The sequence below is a fragment of the Equus quagga genome, chromosome 22, assembly GCF_021613505.1.
Source record: "Equus quagga isolate Etosha38 chromosome 22, UCLA_HA_Equagga_1.0, whole genome shotgun sequence".
NCBI classification, from domain to species: Eukaryota; Metazoa; Chordata; class Mammalia; order Perissodactyla; family Equidae; genus Equus; species Equus quagga.
This window is the reverse complement of record NC_060288.1, coordinates 5,285,548-5,301,403: the sequence shown is the minus strand read 5'-3', so window position 1 is coordinate 5,301,403 and position 15,856 is coordinate 5,285,548. Positions and strand designations below refer to the sequence as shown.

Here is a 15,856-nt window from a genome sequence, read left to right as displayed (position 1 = left end):
TGGTGCTCCTGTGTTGGGTGCGTATATATTTATAAGTGTTATGTCATCTTGGTGGAGTGTCACTTTTATCATTATATACTGCCCCTCTTTGGCTTTCTTTATCTGTTTTGCTTTGAAGTCTACTTTGTCTGATATAAGTATAGCAACACCTGCTTTCTTTTGTTCATTATTAGCTTGGAGTATTGTCTCCCATCCCTTCACTCTGAGTCTGTTTGTCTTTGGGGCTGAGGTGTGTTTCCTGGAGGCAGCATATTGTTGGATCTTGTTCTTTGATCCATCCTGCCACTCTGTGTCTTTTGATTGGAGAGTTCAATCCATTTACAATTTAGAGTGATTATTGAAGTGTGGGGGCCTAGTGCTGTCATTTTATCACATGATTTCCATTCTTTTGCATTTCCTTTGTTTCTCGTCCCATGATTTTTGGATTCCTAATTCAGGTAGGTAAATTTCTGTATTGGCTTTCTTCTTGTTTGTAATTTGTGTCTTTATTCTTGTTATTTGTTTAGTGGTTACCAGCTGGTTTGTATAACACATCTTGTAGATGAGATAATCCTCTTTCTGATAGCCTCTTATTTCCTTAAATTAAAACGTTCCATCCCTTTTCTCTTCCCCTTCTAGGTTGTTATTGTCAGATTTTTTTTTCCTCTTCCTTTTTGTGTTGTGAGTTTGTGGTTAAAATGACAAGGTTATATTTATTCTTGGTGTTTCTGTTCCATTTATCTTTAATGTTTTATTTAACTTTGGCCAACCTGTTCTGATGGAGAGCTGCTACTTTCTGTTATTGTCCTTCTGCTTATCTCCTTTGTTCTGGATTTTTTAACCCCTTTCCTTCTTTTGATTTTTCAGGTATGAGGTTCTTCCTGAGCATTTCTTGAAGAGGAGGTCTTGTGGCAATGAACTCCCTTAACTTTTGTTTATCTGGGAAAGTTTTTATTTCTCCATCGTATTTGAAGGATATTTTCGCTGGGTAGAGTATTCTTGGCTGCAGGTTTTTGTCCTTCAGAGTTTTGAATATTTCATTCTAATCTCTTCTAGCTTGAAAGGTATCTCCTGAGAAATCTGCCGATAGCCTTATGGGGGTTCCTTTGTAGGTTATTTTCTTCTGCCTGGCTGCCCTTAGTATTTTCTCTTTGTCATTGACTTTTGCTAGCTTCACTACTATATGCCTTGGGGTTGGTCTTCTTACATTGATAAAGTTTGGAGATCTATTGGCTTCTGTCACATGAAGTTTCATCTCTCTCCCCAAGTTTGGAAAGTTCTCAGCCATTATTTCTTTGAACAGGCTTTCTGCCCCCTTCTCCTTCTCTTCTCCCTCTGGTATACCTATAATCCTTATGTTGCATCTCCTAATTAAGTCGGATAATTCTCGGAGAGTTTCTTCATTTCTTTGTAGTGTTAGTTCTCTCTCCTCCTCTGTCTGCAGCATTTCTATATTCGTATCCTCCAAATTGCTAATTCTGTCCTCCATATTATCGACCCTATTGTTCAGAGAGTCCAGATTTTTCTTAATCTCCTCCATTGTGTTCTTCATCTCCAGTATTTCTAATTGGTTCTTCTTTATAGTATCAAGCTCTTTTGTGACATAGCTCCTGAACTCATTGAGTTGTCTATCTGAATTCTCTTTTAACTTGTTGAGTTTTTTAATAATGGCTGTTTTGAAATCATCATCATTTAGGTTATAGATTTCATTGTCTTTGGGGTTGTTTTCTGGGTACTTGTCATTTTCCTTCTGTTCTGGAGATTTAATATATTTTTTCATACTGCTTGACTGCGTGGATCTGTGCCTCCACATAGAGATAGAGTTTAGTTACTGCTTCCACTTGTTGCAACTGGTGTTGGTGGGGGATAACAGCTGGTTAGACTGCACCCACCAGCAACCCTGTCAGCTGTTACCTATTGGACCTGGGCTCCTCCTCGTATTCACACTGGTCCTGTGGGGTCCCTTGTCAGTTGTGGGGGCAATCACAAGGGGGCCTCAGGCTGCTGGTACCTACTGTTGCAGACCACCTAGACATGCTCCCTCCTTATGGTCTGCAGTGGTGTTATGGGCTTTCCCAGCAGCCGGGAGCAGGATCACCTATAATTGCAGCTCTGTCACTGTCAGAGCCCGCAAGATCACACTTGTCCACTATAGGTCCCAGCGGAGCTATGAGTATCTTCTGCAGTCTGTGGTTAGCTCACCTAGCTGTGCTACTTTTTCCCCAGGGCCTTCCATCCTTGTGACTGCTGGTCGGGGCCTCTCCACTAGTGCTGTGCAGAGGCTTTCACTGAGGCTGCTGTGGGAACCTGGAGTTTCCCCCTGGGCCATGGAGCCAGGCACTGGAGCTCCACCCAGCCCCCAAGCATGCCCACAGGAACTCTGGGCGGTGCCTCTTGCACCATCCCATGCACAGCCAGAGTCTGTGGGCCTGGCAGTGGCTGGTGGGCCGGTGCCCTGCCGGGGATTCTGCTCTTTGGGAGCTTCCCGGTGTTCTGATTGCTCGGTGGGGCCTCTGTGCTAATGGCGAGCAGAGGCTTTCCCTGCCGGCAGGTGCGGGACCCTGGAGTGTCCCCCTGGGCTTAGGTGTAATCATGGGGCCTTAGGTAGGGCTGTAGTCACCTGTTTCCACTGTCGCTCCACCGGTGAGTGCACACTCCTGCCCTTGGTGCGTGGCAATGCTATGGGGTAGTCTGCTGGAAGAGAGCCTCTTGCAGGTACTAGGCTGTCCGGGGGTCAGGGATCGGAGAGTTTTCACCTATCTCCACCTCCTCCTGGGGGGAAGTCCGTCCGCCATCTGATGTATAGCAGCACGGGTCTCTCAGGCGTCGAGATGCTATATGGATATCCTTTGTTAACCAGTGAATGTCCAATTAGTTGTAGATTCAAAGAGGGAGAGACAAAGAAGATTACTCACTCTGCCATCTTGGTCCTGCCTCCCAGAGAACTTCTTATTTGCTGTTTTTAAATGTTTTCTTAATATTTCCTGCTTCATCTTCCTCTTGCTGTACTGCACAAGTTGTATGTTTGCGTGTATGTGTGTGTATGAGTTCAGTTTGGCAATTATATATCTTTTTCTTTCTGTTATACTATTTGTTTTTTTATAGCATGAAAAACACATTAATATATTTTCCCCACTGACGTCAAGAATGAAAGTAGTGTTTACTGATTTCTCCCATGTAAGATGTATCACTGTTACTTCCAAACCTCCACATGCTTTTTTTTTGTTGGAAAAATATTGGCTTCAAACTCCAGGTTATTACTAACATATATAGATATATGTTAAGGCCTTTTGTCTTTTTTCATTTTGTTAGTTTTCTTACTATGTCAACAACATTTGTGTACAAGAAGGATGGCAAATGCTTGGTATGTGTGTATACTGTCACTCTGATGGAATCAAACACCAAACATTTTGAAGAGCCATAAGGTAGGATAGGTTGGATCCTGTCCTTTCTGGCCTTTACTAAAGGGTGGATTCTGGGCACTTTGAGCAGACTGACAATTTGGTACTACTTCAGACCTATATTCTTTATATATGTATCCAACATTTATTTAGTGGAGAAGCTAAACATTAATTGGGAAAAAAATGGAAAAAGAAAACTCTTCAGCTTCTTTTTTTTGTTGTCCCAAGATAGCTCTTCTTTGGCTCTAAACTCATATCCTGAAATCTGTAAACGAGAAGACCTGTAGCTACCTTCATCTGCCCTCCTTCGTGTGTGGTGGTCAGTGGTGGCGGGGGTGGGTGGTGTTGGAGCGGACGGGCTTACTTTTCTACTCCAAGACGTTTATCAGTGTGTTCCTCCCAGTTTGGTTCTACCCATTCCAGAAAGTAAACACTGCCAGTCAGAACACCCTTTTCCACTCAGAACTTGGAATTTTTCTGCTCCTTAAAGTAAATCTTCCAGATATTAACACATTTCATCGTATTTCTTTGATCTGATTTAATGCCTCAAGTGTCCACTGTAAATCAGTATTGAAAGAAAAGTCTCCTTTTGGCTGAATAGGGAACCTATTGGTAAATATGTCCTCAAAAGACTTATGGATATACAAAAAAGTATTTTAAAATCTTTATGCAGGAGAAATGGGTGGGTGCAGGACAGCTGAGGAATGACTTACGACTGTGGAATCTTTTGTACTTAAAAATGTTTTAATCATATAAATATATATATATTTAAAAAATTAATTAAAAATTATCAAAGGAAACAGATTTTGAGGATCCTCTGACTCTATAGTGCTGTTGAACCTATGTAGTTTTTAGAATAGTAAAGGGCTCTATTGATATTTCATTGTTTGTTCTCTTAATTGCTCTTTATTTCATTAGAGCATTTAAACATGTTGATTTTGTGTAGTTGGTTACCTAATAAAACTTTAAAATAACACTCAACATTCTTTAAAAAAAAAAGGTTAGTCTTCATTTTTTCTAACATCGCAAAAAGGCAGTTTTTCATAAAGATGTCAATTTTCCAGAAAACTGGAAAATTTCTAAGTTTTTAGCTGATTCCTTTAGATCTTTAATATTTTTCTCAGATAATGATACTTTTTATATCTCTTTCAATGTTTAGGACTCATGTCTGTTTCATATCTTATTACATGAACTAGAATTTCTAGAACTATAGAAGATAATGGTTTATTTTCAATAGTACTTTTAATAGAAATGCCTCTGTTGTTTCATAATTAATCATGGTACTGGAAGATAGGTTTTGTTTTATCAAGAAAGTATCCTTTTATTCTTATTTTTGGAAGAATTTTAAAAATTAAAATATTTCTAATTTTATCACATGCTGTTTTGGTATCTGTTTTAACGGTGACAGTTTATGTGAGAAATTGTTAATAGATTTCCTATCATTGAGCCTTTCTTGTACTAGTGGGATTACCTCTATCTGGGTACTTTTGATTTGAAAAAACTCCACTTGTGATATTAGGATTTTCAAATCTATATTTGTATGGAAGGATAGATTATAGTTTTATCTTTGTTTTTGTCCATTGTTTCATTTTTGTCTTCTTGATCATTAGTTATATGTCCATTAGTTAATTTCACTTCTTTTTCTGTTTTCAAATGTATAATATGGAATTAACTGTTCCTTAAAAATTTGAAAGAATTCACCAATAAGATAATTATGTCCAGGTCTTTTTTTCTGGCTAGTTTATTAATGTGTTCAATTTTTCTTTACTCATTACTTCATTTTCTTTTTCAGGTCTGTAGAAACTTCCAGTGTGTAAATGCTTCTGTTCTGAATTATGACTGTGATATACAGAAAAAGTGTCATGGACATGGGGTAGGTGATACTTTCTTTTGGTTTGTTCATGGAAGTAGTGCTGAATAATGAGAATTCCTGGTGAGGGTTAGATGAAACTTCTCAAGATTTTTAGATATTGGAGAATTTAGATACCCAATAAATTTTTCATTTTTGAAAAGAGTGTCTATGAATTTGCATGAATTTAGTCCTTTCTCCTGGTTTCCATTCTTGAGTTAATGATTTAGAGCAACATTCACAATTAACAAAAGTGGTATTTTGATTGTTTTGAAGGTATGTAATAACAATAAGAATTGTCACTGTGAAAATGGCTGGGCTCCCCCAAATTGTGAGACTAAAGGATACGGAGGAAGTGTGGACAGTGGACCTACATACAATGGCAAGTAATATAGAAGAAAATTAGTGTGATTTTTCCACGGCCCACCTCAGAAATTGGGCATCCTTGTACCGCTCCCTCACTTCCCACGTCAGTTATATGTTAAATTATGTTGATTCTACCTCCTAAATTCCTCATGAATATTTTCATTTTTTTCATCCCCATTAATTACCTTCAGTTTCTTGCCTGGGCTTATGTAACAGCCTCTTAACTAAGGTCCCTCTTTCCCATCTTGCTTCCTATAATCCATGATCCACACTACATTACAGAGTTTTACTGTTTCTTCAAGAATTCGATTTTGATTAAGTCAGTGTGCTGCTTTAAATTTAGTGTTTCTGCGTTGTTAGTAGAATGAAGTCCAAAAATCTTTAACATGGCTTAAGTACCCTGCATGATTTGCCCCTGGTTTAACTTTTCCAGCCTCATTTCATTATGCTTAAGATATTGTGGCTTCTTTTATTTCCTCTAAAAAGTTACTCTCTTTTACCTCTGGGCCTTCATACTGTATTATATTCACACTGTTGGAACGTGGCTAGTTGCTACGCAGATTTCAGCTTATCCTTTATTTCCTCTAGGACATTTTCCCTGAATGCCTAAATCTGAATTAATATGCGTCTTCTATGTGTTCTCCTGTTACTGTAAACACTATCACATACTATAGTAATTACTTATTTACTTATTTTTATTCCCTGATAGACTATGAATGAACTCCTTCTTCAGCAGTATCTTCCTAGTGAGAATATATACTTTCTTTCTTTTGGGTAAATACTAGGTGGAATGGCTGGCTCATAGAATAGGTTTGTGTTTAGCATTTTAAGAAACTGCCACACTGTTTCTCAACATGGTTGTACATTTTACCTTCTCTCCAGGTGTATGTGAGGGTTCCAATTTCTCTATAGCCTCTCCAGTATTTTGTATGGTCAGTCTTTTTAATGTTAGCTGTTCTAGTAGGTGTGTTGTGGTATTTCATTGTGGGTTTAATTTGTATTTCTCTAATTACTAACGATATTGAGCATCTTTTCGTGTGCTTATTTGCAATCCACATATCTTCTTTGGTGATGTGTCTGTTCAGATCTTTTGCCCAGTTTTTAATTAGGTTGTCTTCCTTCTTGAATTTTGAGAATTTTTTATTCTGGATACAAGTCTTTTATGAAATACGTACTTTGTAAGTTTTTTCTCCCAATCTGCTTACTTTGGGTTTCATTTGTTGTTCTTTTTCTAGTTTCTTAGGTAGAAGGTAAGGTCATTGATTTGAGACCTTTTTTCTTTTCTAATATAGGCATTGTAGTACTATCAGTTTTCCTCTAAGAACTGCTTTTGCATCCCACAAATTTTGACATGTTGTGTCTTCATTTTCATTCAGCTCAAAATAACTCGAATATACTTTTTTTTGTCTTTGACTCGCAAGTTATTTAGAAGTATGTTACTTTGTTTTAAAGTGTCTGGGGGATTTTCCAGATATCTTAGTGTTCTTGCTTTCTCATTATTCCACTGTAGTCAGAGAACATACTCTGTATGATTTAAATCCTTTTACATTTTTTGAAACCTTTTTTATGGTCCAGAATGTGGTTTATCTTAGTAATAAGTTCTGTATATACTTTTCTTCTATAATTGAGTGGAGTATTCTATAAATTTTATAAATTATGTATTGTGAAGCTTTGTTATTAGGTGCAAAAACATTTAGGATTGTTCTGTCCTCTTGGTATATTGACCCCTTTATAACTATGAAATAGCTCTCTTTATACCTGATAATATTCTCTGCTCTACAATTAGATATCAATATAGCTACTCCAGATTTCTTTTGATTAATCAGCTTGGGAAACGCTTTCTCTTCCTTCTACTTGTAATCTATTTGTGACTTTATATTTAAAGCAGGTTTATCATAGGCAGCATATAGCTGAGTCTTGCATTTTTTGTGTGTGAGGAAGATTGGCCCTGAGCTAACATCTGTTGCCAGTCTTTCTCTTTTTGCTTGAGGAAGATTGTTGCTGAGCTAACATCTGTGCCAGTCTTCCTCTCTTTTAGGTAGGCTGCTGCCACAGATGGCTTGATGAGTGTGCTAGGTCTGTGCCTGGAATCTGAACTTGCAAACCCTAGACTGCTGAAGCAGAGCACGCAAACTCAACCATTACACCACCGGGCCAGCCCTAGGTCTTGCTTTTTTATCCAGTCGTCCAGTCTCTGCCTTTTAATTGAGTTGTTTTCACCATTTACATTTACTTTGATTATTGATATGTTTGGGTTTAAAGCTACCATATTGATATTTTTGTATCACAGTCTCCCTTTGTGTGATATTGCATCACTTCAGTGTGCCTCATTTCTCTCCTGGCTTTTGTACTGTTGTGTCATACTTCTACATATGTTATAAACCCTACAATACATTGTTAGTATTTTTGATTTAAACAGTTGATTATCTCTTAAAGAGATTTAAATAACAGAAGTGTTCTTTATATTTGGCCACACAGTTACCATTTCTGGTGCTCTTTCATTTTTTGGTGTAAAGTCAGATTTCCTTCTGGTATCACTTAATTTCTACTGGAAGGACTTTTCACATTTCTTATAATGCAGGTCTGCCAGTGACAAATACTTTTAGCTTTTGTATATCTGAAAAAAATCTTTATTTTACTTTCCTTCTTGAATGATAGCTGGGTAAAAAATCCTAGTGTGACAGTTTTCTCCCCCTTTTACTTCTTCAGAGATGTTCCTGTATTGTCTTCTAGTTTGCATTGTTTTTTTCCTGAGAAATGTACTATCATCTTTCTTTTTTACTCTTCTGTTTGTAATGTGTCTTTTTTACCTTCTGATTGCTTGTAAGATTTTTTCTTTATCTCTGGTTTTTAGTATTTGATTATAATATGCCTTGGTGTGCTTGGGATTTGTTGAACCTTTTCAATTTGTGCTTTTATAGTTTTCTTCAACTATGGAAAAATTTTGGCCATTATTTCCTCAAAAATTTTTTCTGTCTTCCTCTTTCCTCTCCTTCAGGGACTCCAATTACATAACGTTTGCTTACTTGAAGTTCTTTCACATCTCGATTTGCCTTGATTTTTAAAAACTTTCTTTATTCTCTGGATTTAGTTCTGAGTAGTTTCTATTGTTATTCTTCGAGTTCTCTTCTGTGATATCTGATCTGCCATTAACTTCATTCAGTGTCTTTTTCATCACAGACGTAGTTTTTATCTCTATAAGTTTTATTAGTTTCCTTTTTTTGTATCTTTCATGTCTCTGCATAGCATGTTCAGTCTTTACTCTAGCTTCTTGAACATATGGAATACAGTTGTAATAACTTCTGATCTCCTTGTTTACTAAGTCTATCAACGGTGTAGTTTCTTAGTCAGTTTTGCTTAACTGATTTTTCTCCTCATTTTGGGTCATACTTTCCTGCTTCTTTTCATGCCTTATATGTTTTATTTGATGCCAGGAATTGTGAATTTTGCCTTGTTGGATATTAGCTATTTTTGGATTTCTATTGATGAACTTTGTTCTAGTGTGCTTGAGTTACTTGGACATAGCTTGATCCTTTTGGGTCTTGCTTTTAAGCTCTATTAGGGAGGACCTGAGCAGCATTTAGTCTAAGGCTGATTTTTCCCCATTATTGAGGCAAAATCCCTTCTGTTTATTCTACTCAATGCCATATTAATTCTGTTTCCTGCTGGACATGGTAGGAACAGGCACTCTTTTTAGTCCTGTGTGAATTAGGGGTTTGTTCCCACTAAGCCTTTCAGGTGATTCTTTCTCTGGCTTCAGGTGGTTTCCTTACGTGCATACATTGATCAGTACTTAGCTGAATATTTGAGGAGAACCCTCTACAGATCTTTCAAGTTTTGTCTGTGCAGCGGTCTCCCTTCTGGTGCTTTGCCCAGTGAACTCTAGCTGCCGTGGCTTCCTTAGACAACCAGCTCCATCTCCTCAATTCAAGGAGACACCGAGCTTTGCTTGGGTTCTCTCATCCCTCGTCACGATCTGTTATCTTTCTCTAGGCAGCATACTGGGACAGTTACAAAGCTCATCTTATTTCTTTTGTGTCTCTCTGGGATCACTGTTCTTTGTTGCCTATGTCTAATGTCTTAAAAGCTGTTGCATCATGTATTTTGTCTGGTTTTCTGGTTATTATAGCTTGCAGGATAAATCTGGTCCCTGTTACTCTGGCTTGGCTAGAAATGGAAGTCAGAACTATGGATTTTAATAGCTGTGTATCATTCTATCAAGTGGATGTGCCATAACTTGACTTAGATGTTTTCTAATTATTTGACATTTAGCTTGTTTCTAAGTTTTTGATATGCACCGATAACATTGTAGTGCACATCTTAATGCTTATGCATTTTTTTCCACTTGAAGGATAAATTGCCAGTAGTGAGATTATTAGGTTGAATTCTTTTTATGGTTCTTGATAAAAACTCCAAATCAATTTGAGCAATGCCACTGACAGTATGAAGGTACCAATTTCAACATAACCTTACCAGTGTTGGATGCTTTAATTTAAATTTTGTCTATTCTTTTGTAAGTATAAAAAGATATATCAAGCTTGCTTTAATTTTTCATATTTCTACTTTTAATTGGGTTGAATGTTGTTTCATGTAGTTTCCTACAAGTTTAAATGGAAAGTTTTGATACTTTTAAAAACTTAAAATTATGAGGAAAATTTCACAGTTTATGACTCCTGTTCATATTTGCTATATTCTTTCCCTAAAGAACATGGAACAGATAAAATTAATGTTAATTAATGAATTTTTTAAAGTTATAACAAGACTTAAAATCCAGAATCCATAAAAAGTAGGATTGATAAATTCAACCACCTAAGAAAAGCATTGTACCACATGACAAAATGGGGAAAATATTCACAACTCATATCACAGACAAAGCTAACCTCGCAAGTATATACAGAGCTTTTAGAACGGAGAAGAAAAAAACCAAGAGACCTATAGAAAAATAGTCAAAGGACTGAGCAAAAAAAGAATAGTGTTTCTGTAAACAGGAAAAGTTGCTTAACTCATAGTATAAAAAACAAATGCAAATTAAAATTACAGAAGGTGTAGTTTTTCACCTACCAGGTTGGCAGAGCTGCAGAAATTTGACTCTGTGCGTGGGGTTGTGGGGAATTTTTGTGTATTGCTAGCTGGCATGCTAAATTGTAACCACCACTCCTATGGGCGATTTGACAATGCCTTATAAAGAAGAATTCATTTACCCTCTGACACAGCAATTCTACTTTTGGGAAATTATTCTATAGATATACCTGTACCCATATGACGTGACACATGTACAAGGTTATTCATTATATCATTTTTGTAATAGCAAAAGATTGGAAAAATGAAAATATCAGTCGTGTACTTACTAGTTAAATAAACTGTGGGACATACTTGCAATGGAGTTTTGTATAGCTGTATAGAAAATGAGGCAGTCCTGTATGTATGGTTTGGGACGATAAATAGATAAGTGATTTGGGAAGATAAAAAGTGATTTATTGAATACTGTTTGTGGTGTACTGTGCTACCTTTCATGTGAGAAAAGGTTGACAGTAAAAACATATTCTGTTCTTATATTTGCATGAAGAAATACTGTAAGATTATGTAAGAAAGTAATGAAAGTGGTTATCTTTGGAAAGGCAAAAGTGAAGTGGGCAGGGTGAGGTGTGAACCAAGACTTCTCAGTGTATTCAATTTATATCAGTTTGACTTTTGAACAATGCGAAAATTAATGCAAAACATTTAGAATCGCTTAGTATGTTCTAGTTAGTATGAGTTAACTTCTAATTTAATGATCACTAATGTAAAATTCTTCTCTCTAGAAAAGAATACTGCACTGAGGGATGGGCTTCTGGTGTTCTTCTTCGTAATCGTTCCCCTTACTGTGTTGGCTGCTTTTGTCTTCATGAAGAGACATCAGCTACGGAAAAGCTGCTTCAGAAAGAAGAGATCACAAACATATGAGTACTTAGATTTTTCTTTTAAATTCATGTTAAATTAGGTAAAGTAATTATTTATGGTGATAGTCATATCATAGAGGCTGGCCTGAAAATAGCATCCTAGGTTATCTCTCTGTTTTTTGACATGATTTGCAGGGACTAAAGGACAGTGGTGACTCAGCCGTCTCTTATAATGGGAGGGGAAAGGATTATGGTGACCAGCCTGTACACTACTGAAAATGGCCGTTAGGGTTCATTTTGCTTGACATTGATTTCTGATAGTGGGGTCAGTAGAATTCTGGACTACAACTTCTGATTTGGGCTTTTTTTTTTCCTGGTAAAGATTTTCTCTGAGCTAACAGCGGTTGCCAATCTCCGTCTTTTTTTTTCCCTCCCCAAAGCCCCAGTACGTAGTTTTATATTTTAGTTGTAGGTCCTTCTAGTTCTTCTATGTGAGCCACTGCCACAGCATGGCTGCTGACAGACAGGTGATATGGTTCTGCACCCTGGAACTGAGCCCAGGCCGCCGAAGTGAAGTGTGCCGAACTTTAACTGCTAGGCCATCAGGGCTGGCTCTGGGCCTCTTAATTAGAGATTAAAATACAGGATAAAGATAAAAAAATGTAAATATTGAAAATGTTCTTCCATGCCTATTTCAAGCATCAGTTCTCACAGAGGAAGAGTCTTTCAAATCTCAGTTTTGAAAAACAGATGTGAATTATAAGCTTTTAAGAAATAAGTTTTGATGGAAGAAAGGGTTGTCATAATTCAGACACCTGACATTTCTAGTCTGTGTGTTGGACTCTTGTACAACTGTCTCTCAACCGTTCCTTCTGATATGTTGGCATTAGAATTTTTAGTGATGACTACAAGTTTTGTCTGTGTAGCTTAAGAATATGCTTTTACTCTTCTCTGATTTTAGGAAGACATGAGGAGAAAAGTTAGAGAACACTGGCCTAATTGACCGAATTTCATAATTTCTTCTAGTTTGAGTTTATTTAATTGTAAAATGGGGTTAATAAAATGTTCTAGGACTGCAGGGGTTAAAAATGTGTGAAATGTGGTCAGCCCCGTGGCCGAGTGGTTAAAGTTCCATGTGCTCTGCTTCGGCGGCCGGGGTTTGTGGGTTCAGATCCCAGGTGCAGACCTACTCTGCTCATCAGCCGTGCTGTGGAAGCATCCCATATACAAAAAATAGAGGAAGATTGGCACAGATGTTAGCTCAGGGCTAATCTTTCTCAAGTGAAAAAAGAGGAGGATTGGCAACAGATGTTAGCTCAGGGTGACTCTTCCTCACCAAAAAAAAAGTGTGAAAGCTGTTAAAAATCCCATAAAAATTTCAGCTGTCGTCATGATCATCGTCATCACTACCACCAATGTCACTATTCTGTATTTGGGAGAATGTGAGGTATGTGTGATATGTCATGCAGAAGTGTTTTAATCTTAATTTGGCTCAAAAGTAATTGTATCTTTCAGGTCAGATGGCAAAAATCAAGCAAAAGTTTCTAGACACCCAGTGAGTGTTCCTCGACATGTTTCTCCAGTGACTCCTCCCAGAGAAGTAAGTTTAAAATGAAAAATTCTTTTTCTTTACGCATTATGGTATCACATTTTTAAAGATTGAAAAAGTAATTGTTACATGCATATAGACGTAACAGATAATTTCTTAAGAATTTAGGAGCGTGGCCTTAGGTTGTCTCTGGGTTAGTGAGACGAATACCAGTTGGGTCCCTGGCTCAGCGGAGACTGAGAGAAGACAACACCTAGACATTGAGAATGCCTCACCCTGAAACCAAGCCTGGGAAGTGAGATATTGGACCTTTGCTATCACTGTTTTTTCCGATGTCTGTGATCTTTGTGTTTTCATGCTGGCTTCCCTCAGGCATGTCACCAAATATCTGGTGCTGAGCTCCTGGAATAGGCCTAATTGTCCCAACAATGGGACCAGTAATCACTATTCCTCTGAATGTATTAGGGAACATGGGGATAATGATGTACTTTTTCTTATATGCATATATCCCTAAGAAGTATACGAGATTACTTTATCTGTTTTTAAGTTTTGCATAATGTTTTGTTTGCTGTTTTACACATATATCTGCAACCTGCTTTTTCCTTTGATATTGCTGTGTGATTTATCTCTATTGATACGTATAACTCTTGTTCATTCATTTTTGCTGTTGATATTATGTTACATAAATACTACACAATTTAATAGTGCATTTTCCTATTACCAGATTCCAGTTTTTCATTAGCATGAACAAGGCTGAGATGAACATTCTATATAGTCTTCTCATGCATGTGTGTGAGTTCTAGGACTGTGCTGTCTTTAAATACAGTAGTTACTATCTACATGTGGCTATTTAAATTTCATTTTAAATTAAATAAAATTAATTCCATTTCTCATTCACATTTTACATGCTCAGTAGATCACATGTGGCCACTGGTTACTGTATCGGACAGCACAGACATAGAACATTTCCATCACTGCAGAAGAGTCTATTAGCACCGATCTAGGGGCATATAGGAATTAAATTGCTGGGTTGAAAGATATGTGACTTTTTACTGGAAATTGCCAAATTGCTTTCCAAAGAGGTTACACGATTGGGTGATTGTATCGTCTGTGGTGTATGAGCATTCCTGTTGATCTATATGTTTGCCAACACTTGGTATTTTCAGATTTTAAAGTCTTTCCAATTATGTGTAGGTAAAATGATTAGGTATCCTGCCTCATGTTTTAAAAAATGTAAGTATATATATGGGATCTCCTTATTCTACTCCTTTTCCTTTATAAAAAACAAACAAAAAATTATGATGTCATTTTCCCCCTTAACCATATATCTTGGAGATTTTTCCATATCACTACATATATAGGATGATCACACAGTCCCTATATATACAGGTTAGAAATTACATATATACTCTTCTTCATCCTTGATGTATTTTTTTAATTGCAGTAAAATATATGTGCCATAAAAGTTGCCATTTTAACTATTTTTAAGTGTACAATTCAGTGGCATTAAATACATTTACAATGTTGTGCAATCATCACCACTATTTCTAAAACTTTTTCATTACCCAAACAGAAACTCTGTACCCATGAGGAAATAACTCCCCATTCTCCTCTCCCCATAACCCCCTGCCACCACTATTATACTTTTTTTTAAATTGAGGTATAATTGACATATAACATTATATTAGTTTCAGATTACAACATAATGATTTGATATTTGTGTATGTTGTGAAATGATCACCACAATAAGTTACAATTTTTTTTTTCTTGTGATGAGAACTGTTAAGATTTACTGTCTTGGCAACTTTCAAATATACAGTACAGTATTTTTAACTGTATTCACCATGCTGTGCTCTACCTCCCCAGGACTTATTTATTTTAGAACTGGAAGTTAGTACCTTTTGACCCCCTTCACCCGTTTTGCCCATCCCCCAGCCCCAAACCTCCAGTCTGTTCTCTTTATCTATGAATTTGTTTGTTCGTTGTTATGTTTTTGAAATTCAACACAAAAGTGACATCATACAGTATTTGTCTTTCTCTGTTTTACTTATTTCACTTAGCATAATATCCTCAAGGTCCATCCATGTTGTCACAATGGCAAGATTTCCTTCTTTTTTATGGCTGAATAATATTCCATCACACACACACACACACACACACACACACACACACACACACACACACTTCATTTTCTTTATCCATTCATCCATCGGTGGACACTTAGGTTCCTTCCAGCACTTGGCTGTTGTAAATAATGCTGCAATGAACATGTCATTTTAAGTTAGTGTTTTCATGTTCTTTGGATAAATACTCAGAAGTGGATTTGCTGGATCATATGGTAGTTCTATTTCTGATTTTTCGAGGAACCTCCATTCTGTTTTCCATAGTGGCTATAACAATTTATATTTTACCAAAAGTGCACAAGGGTTCCCTTTTCTCCACATCCTTGCCAACACTTGTTATCTCTTGCTTTTTGATAATAGCCATTCTGACAGGTGTGAGGTGATATCTCACTGTGGTTTTGATTTTTTTTTTATTGAGTTAATGATAGGTTACAATCTTATGAAATTTCAGTTGTACATTAATGTTTGTCATTCGTGTTGTAGGTGCACCACTTCACCCTTTGTGCCCACACCCCACCCCATAGAAGTTTCCTTCTATGCCCATTTTGTTCAGAGTTTTTATCATAAATGGCTGTTGGATCTTGTCAAATGCTTTCTCTGCATCTATTGAGATGATCATGTGGTTTTTATTCCTCAGTTTGTTGATGTGGTGTATCACGTTGATTGATTGAGGATGTTGAACCATCCCTGTGTCACCGGTATGAATCTCA

The 15,856-nt window shown here is 36.9% G+C and overlaps 1 protein-coding gene across 1 annotated transcript in view; it reads left to right on the top strand.

Annotated features, from left to right (window-relative positions):
* ADAM9 (ADAM metallopeptidase domain 9) overlaps positions 1-15,856 on the top strand; it is a 176,797-nt gene that overhangs the window by 148,668 nt on the left and 12,273 nt on the right. The window contains exons 17-20 of the mRNA XM_046648674.1: positions 5,173-5,253; positions 5,506-5,611; positions 11,397-11,538; positions 12,990-13,074. Coding sequence (XP_046504630.1) covers positions 5,173-5,253; positions 5,506-5,611; positions 11,397-11,538; positions 12,990-13,074 — 414 coding nt within the window. The remainder of the gene's footprint in view (positions 1-5,172; positions 5,254-5,505; positions 5,612-11,396; positions 11,539-12,989; positions 13,075-15,856) is intronic.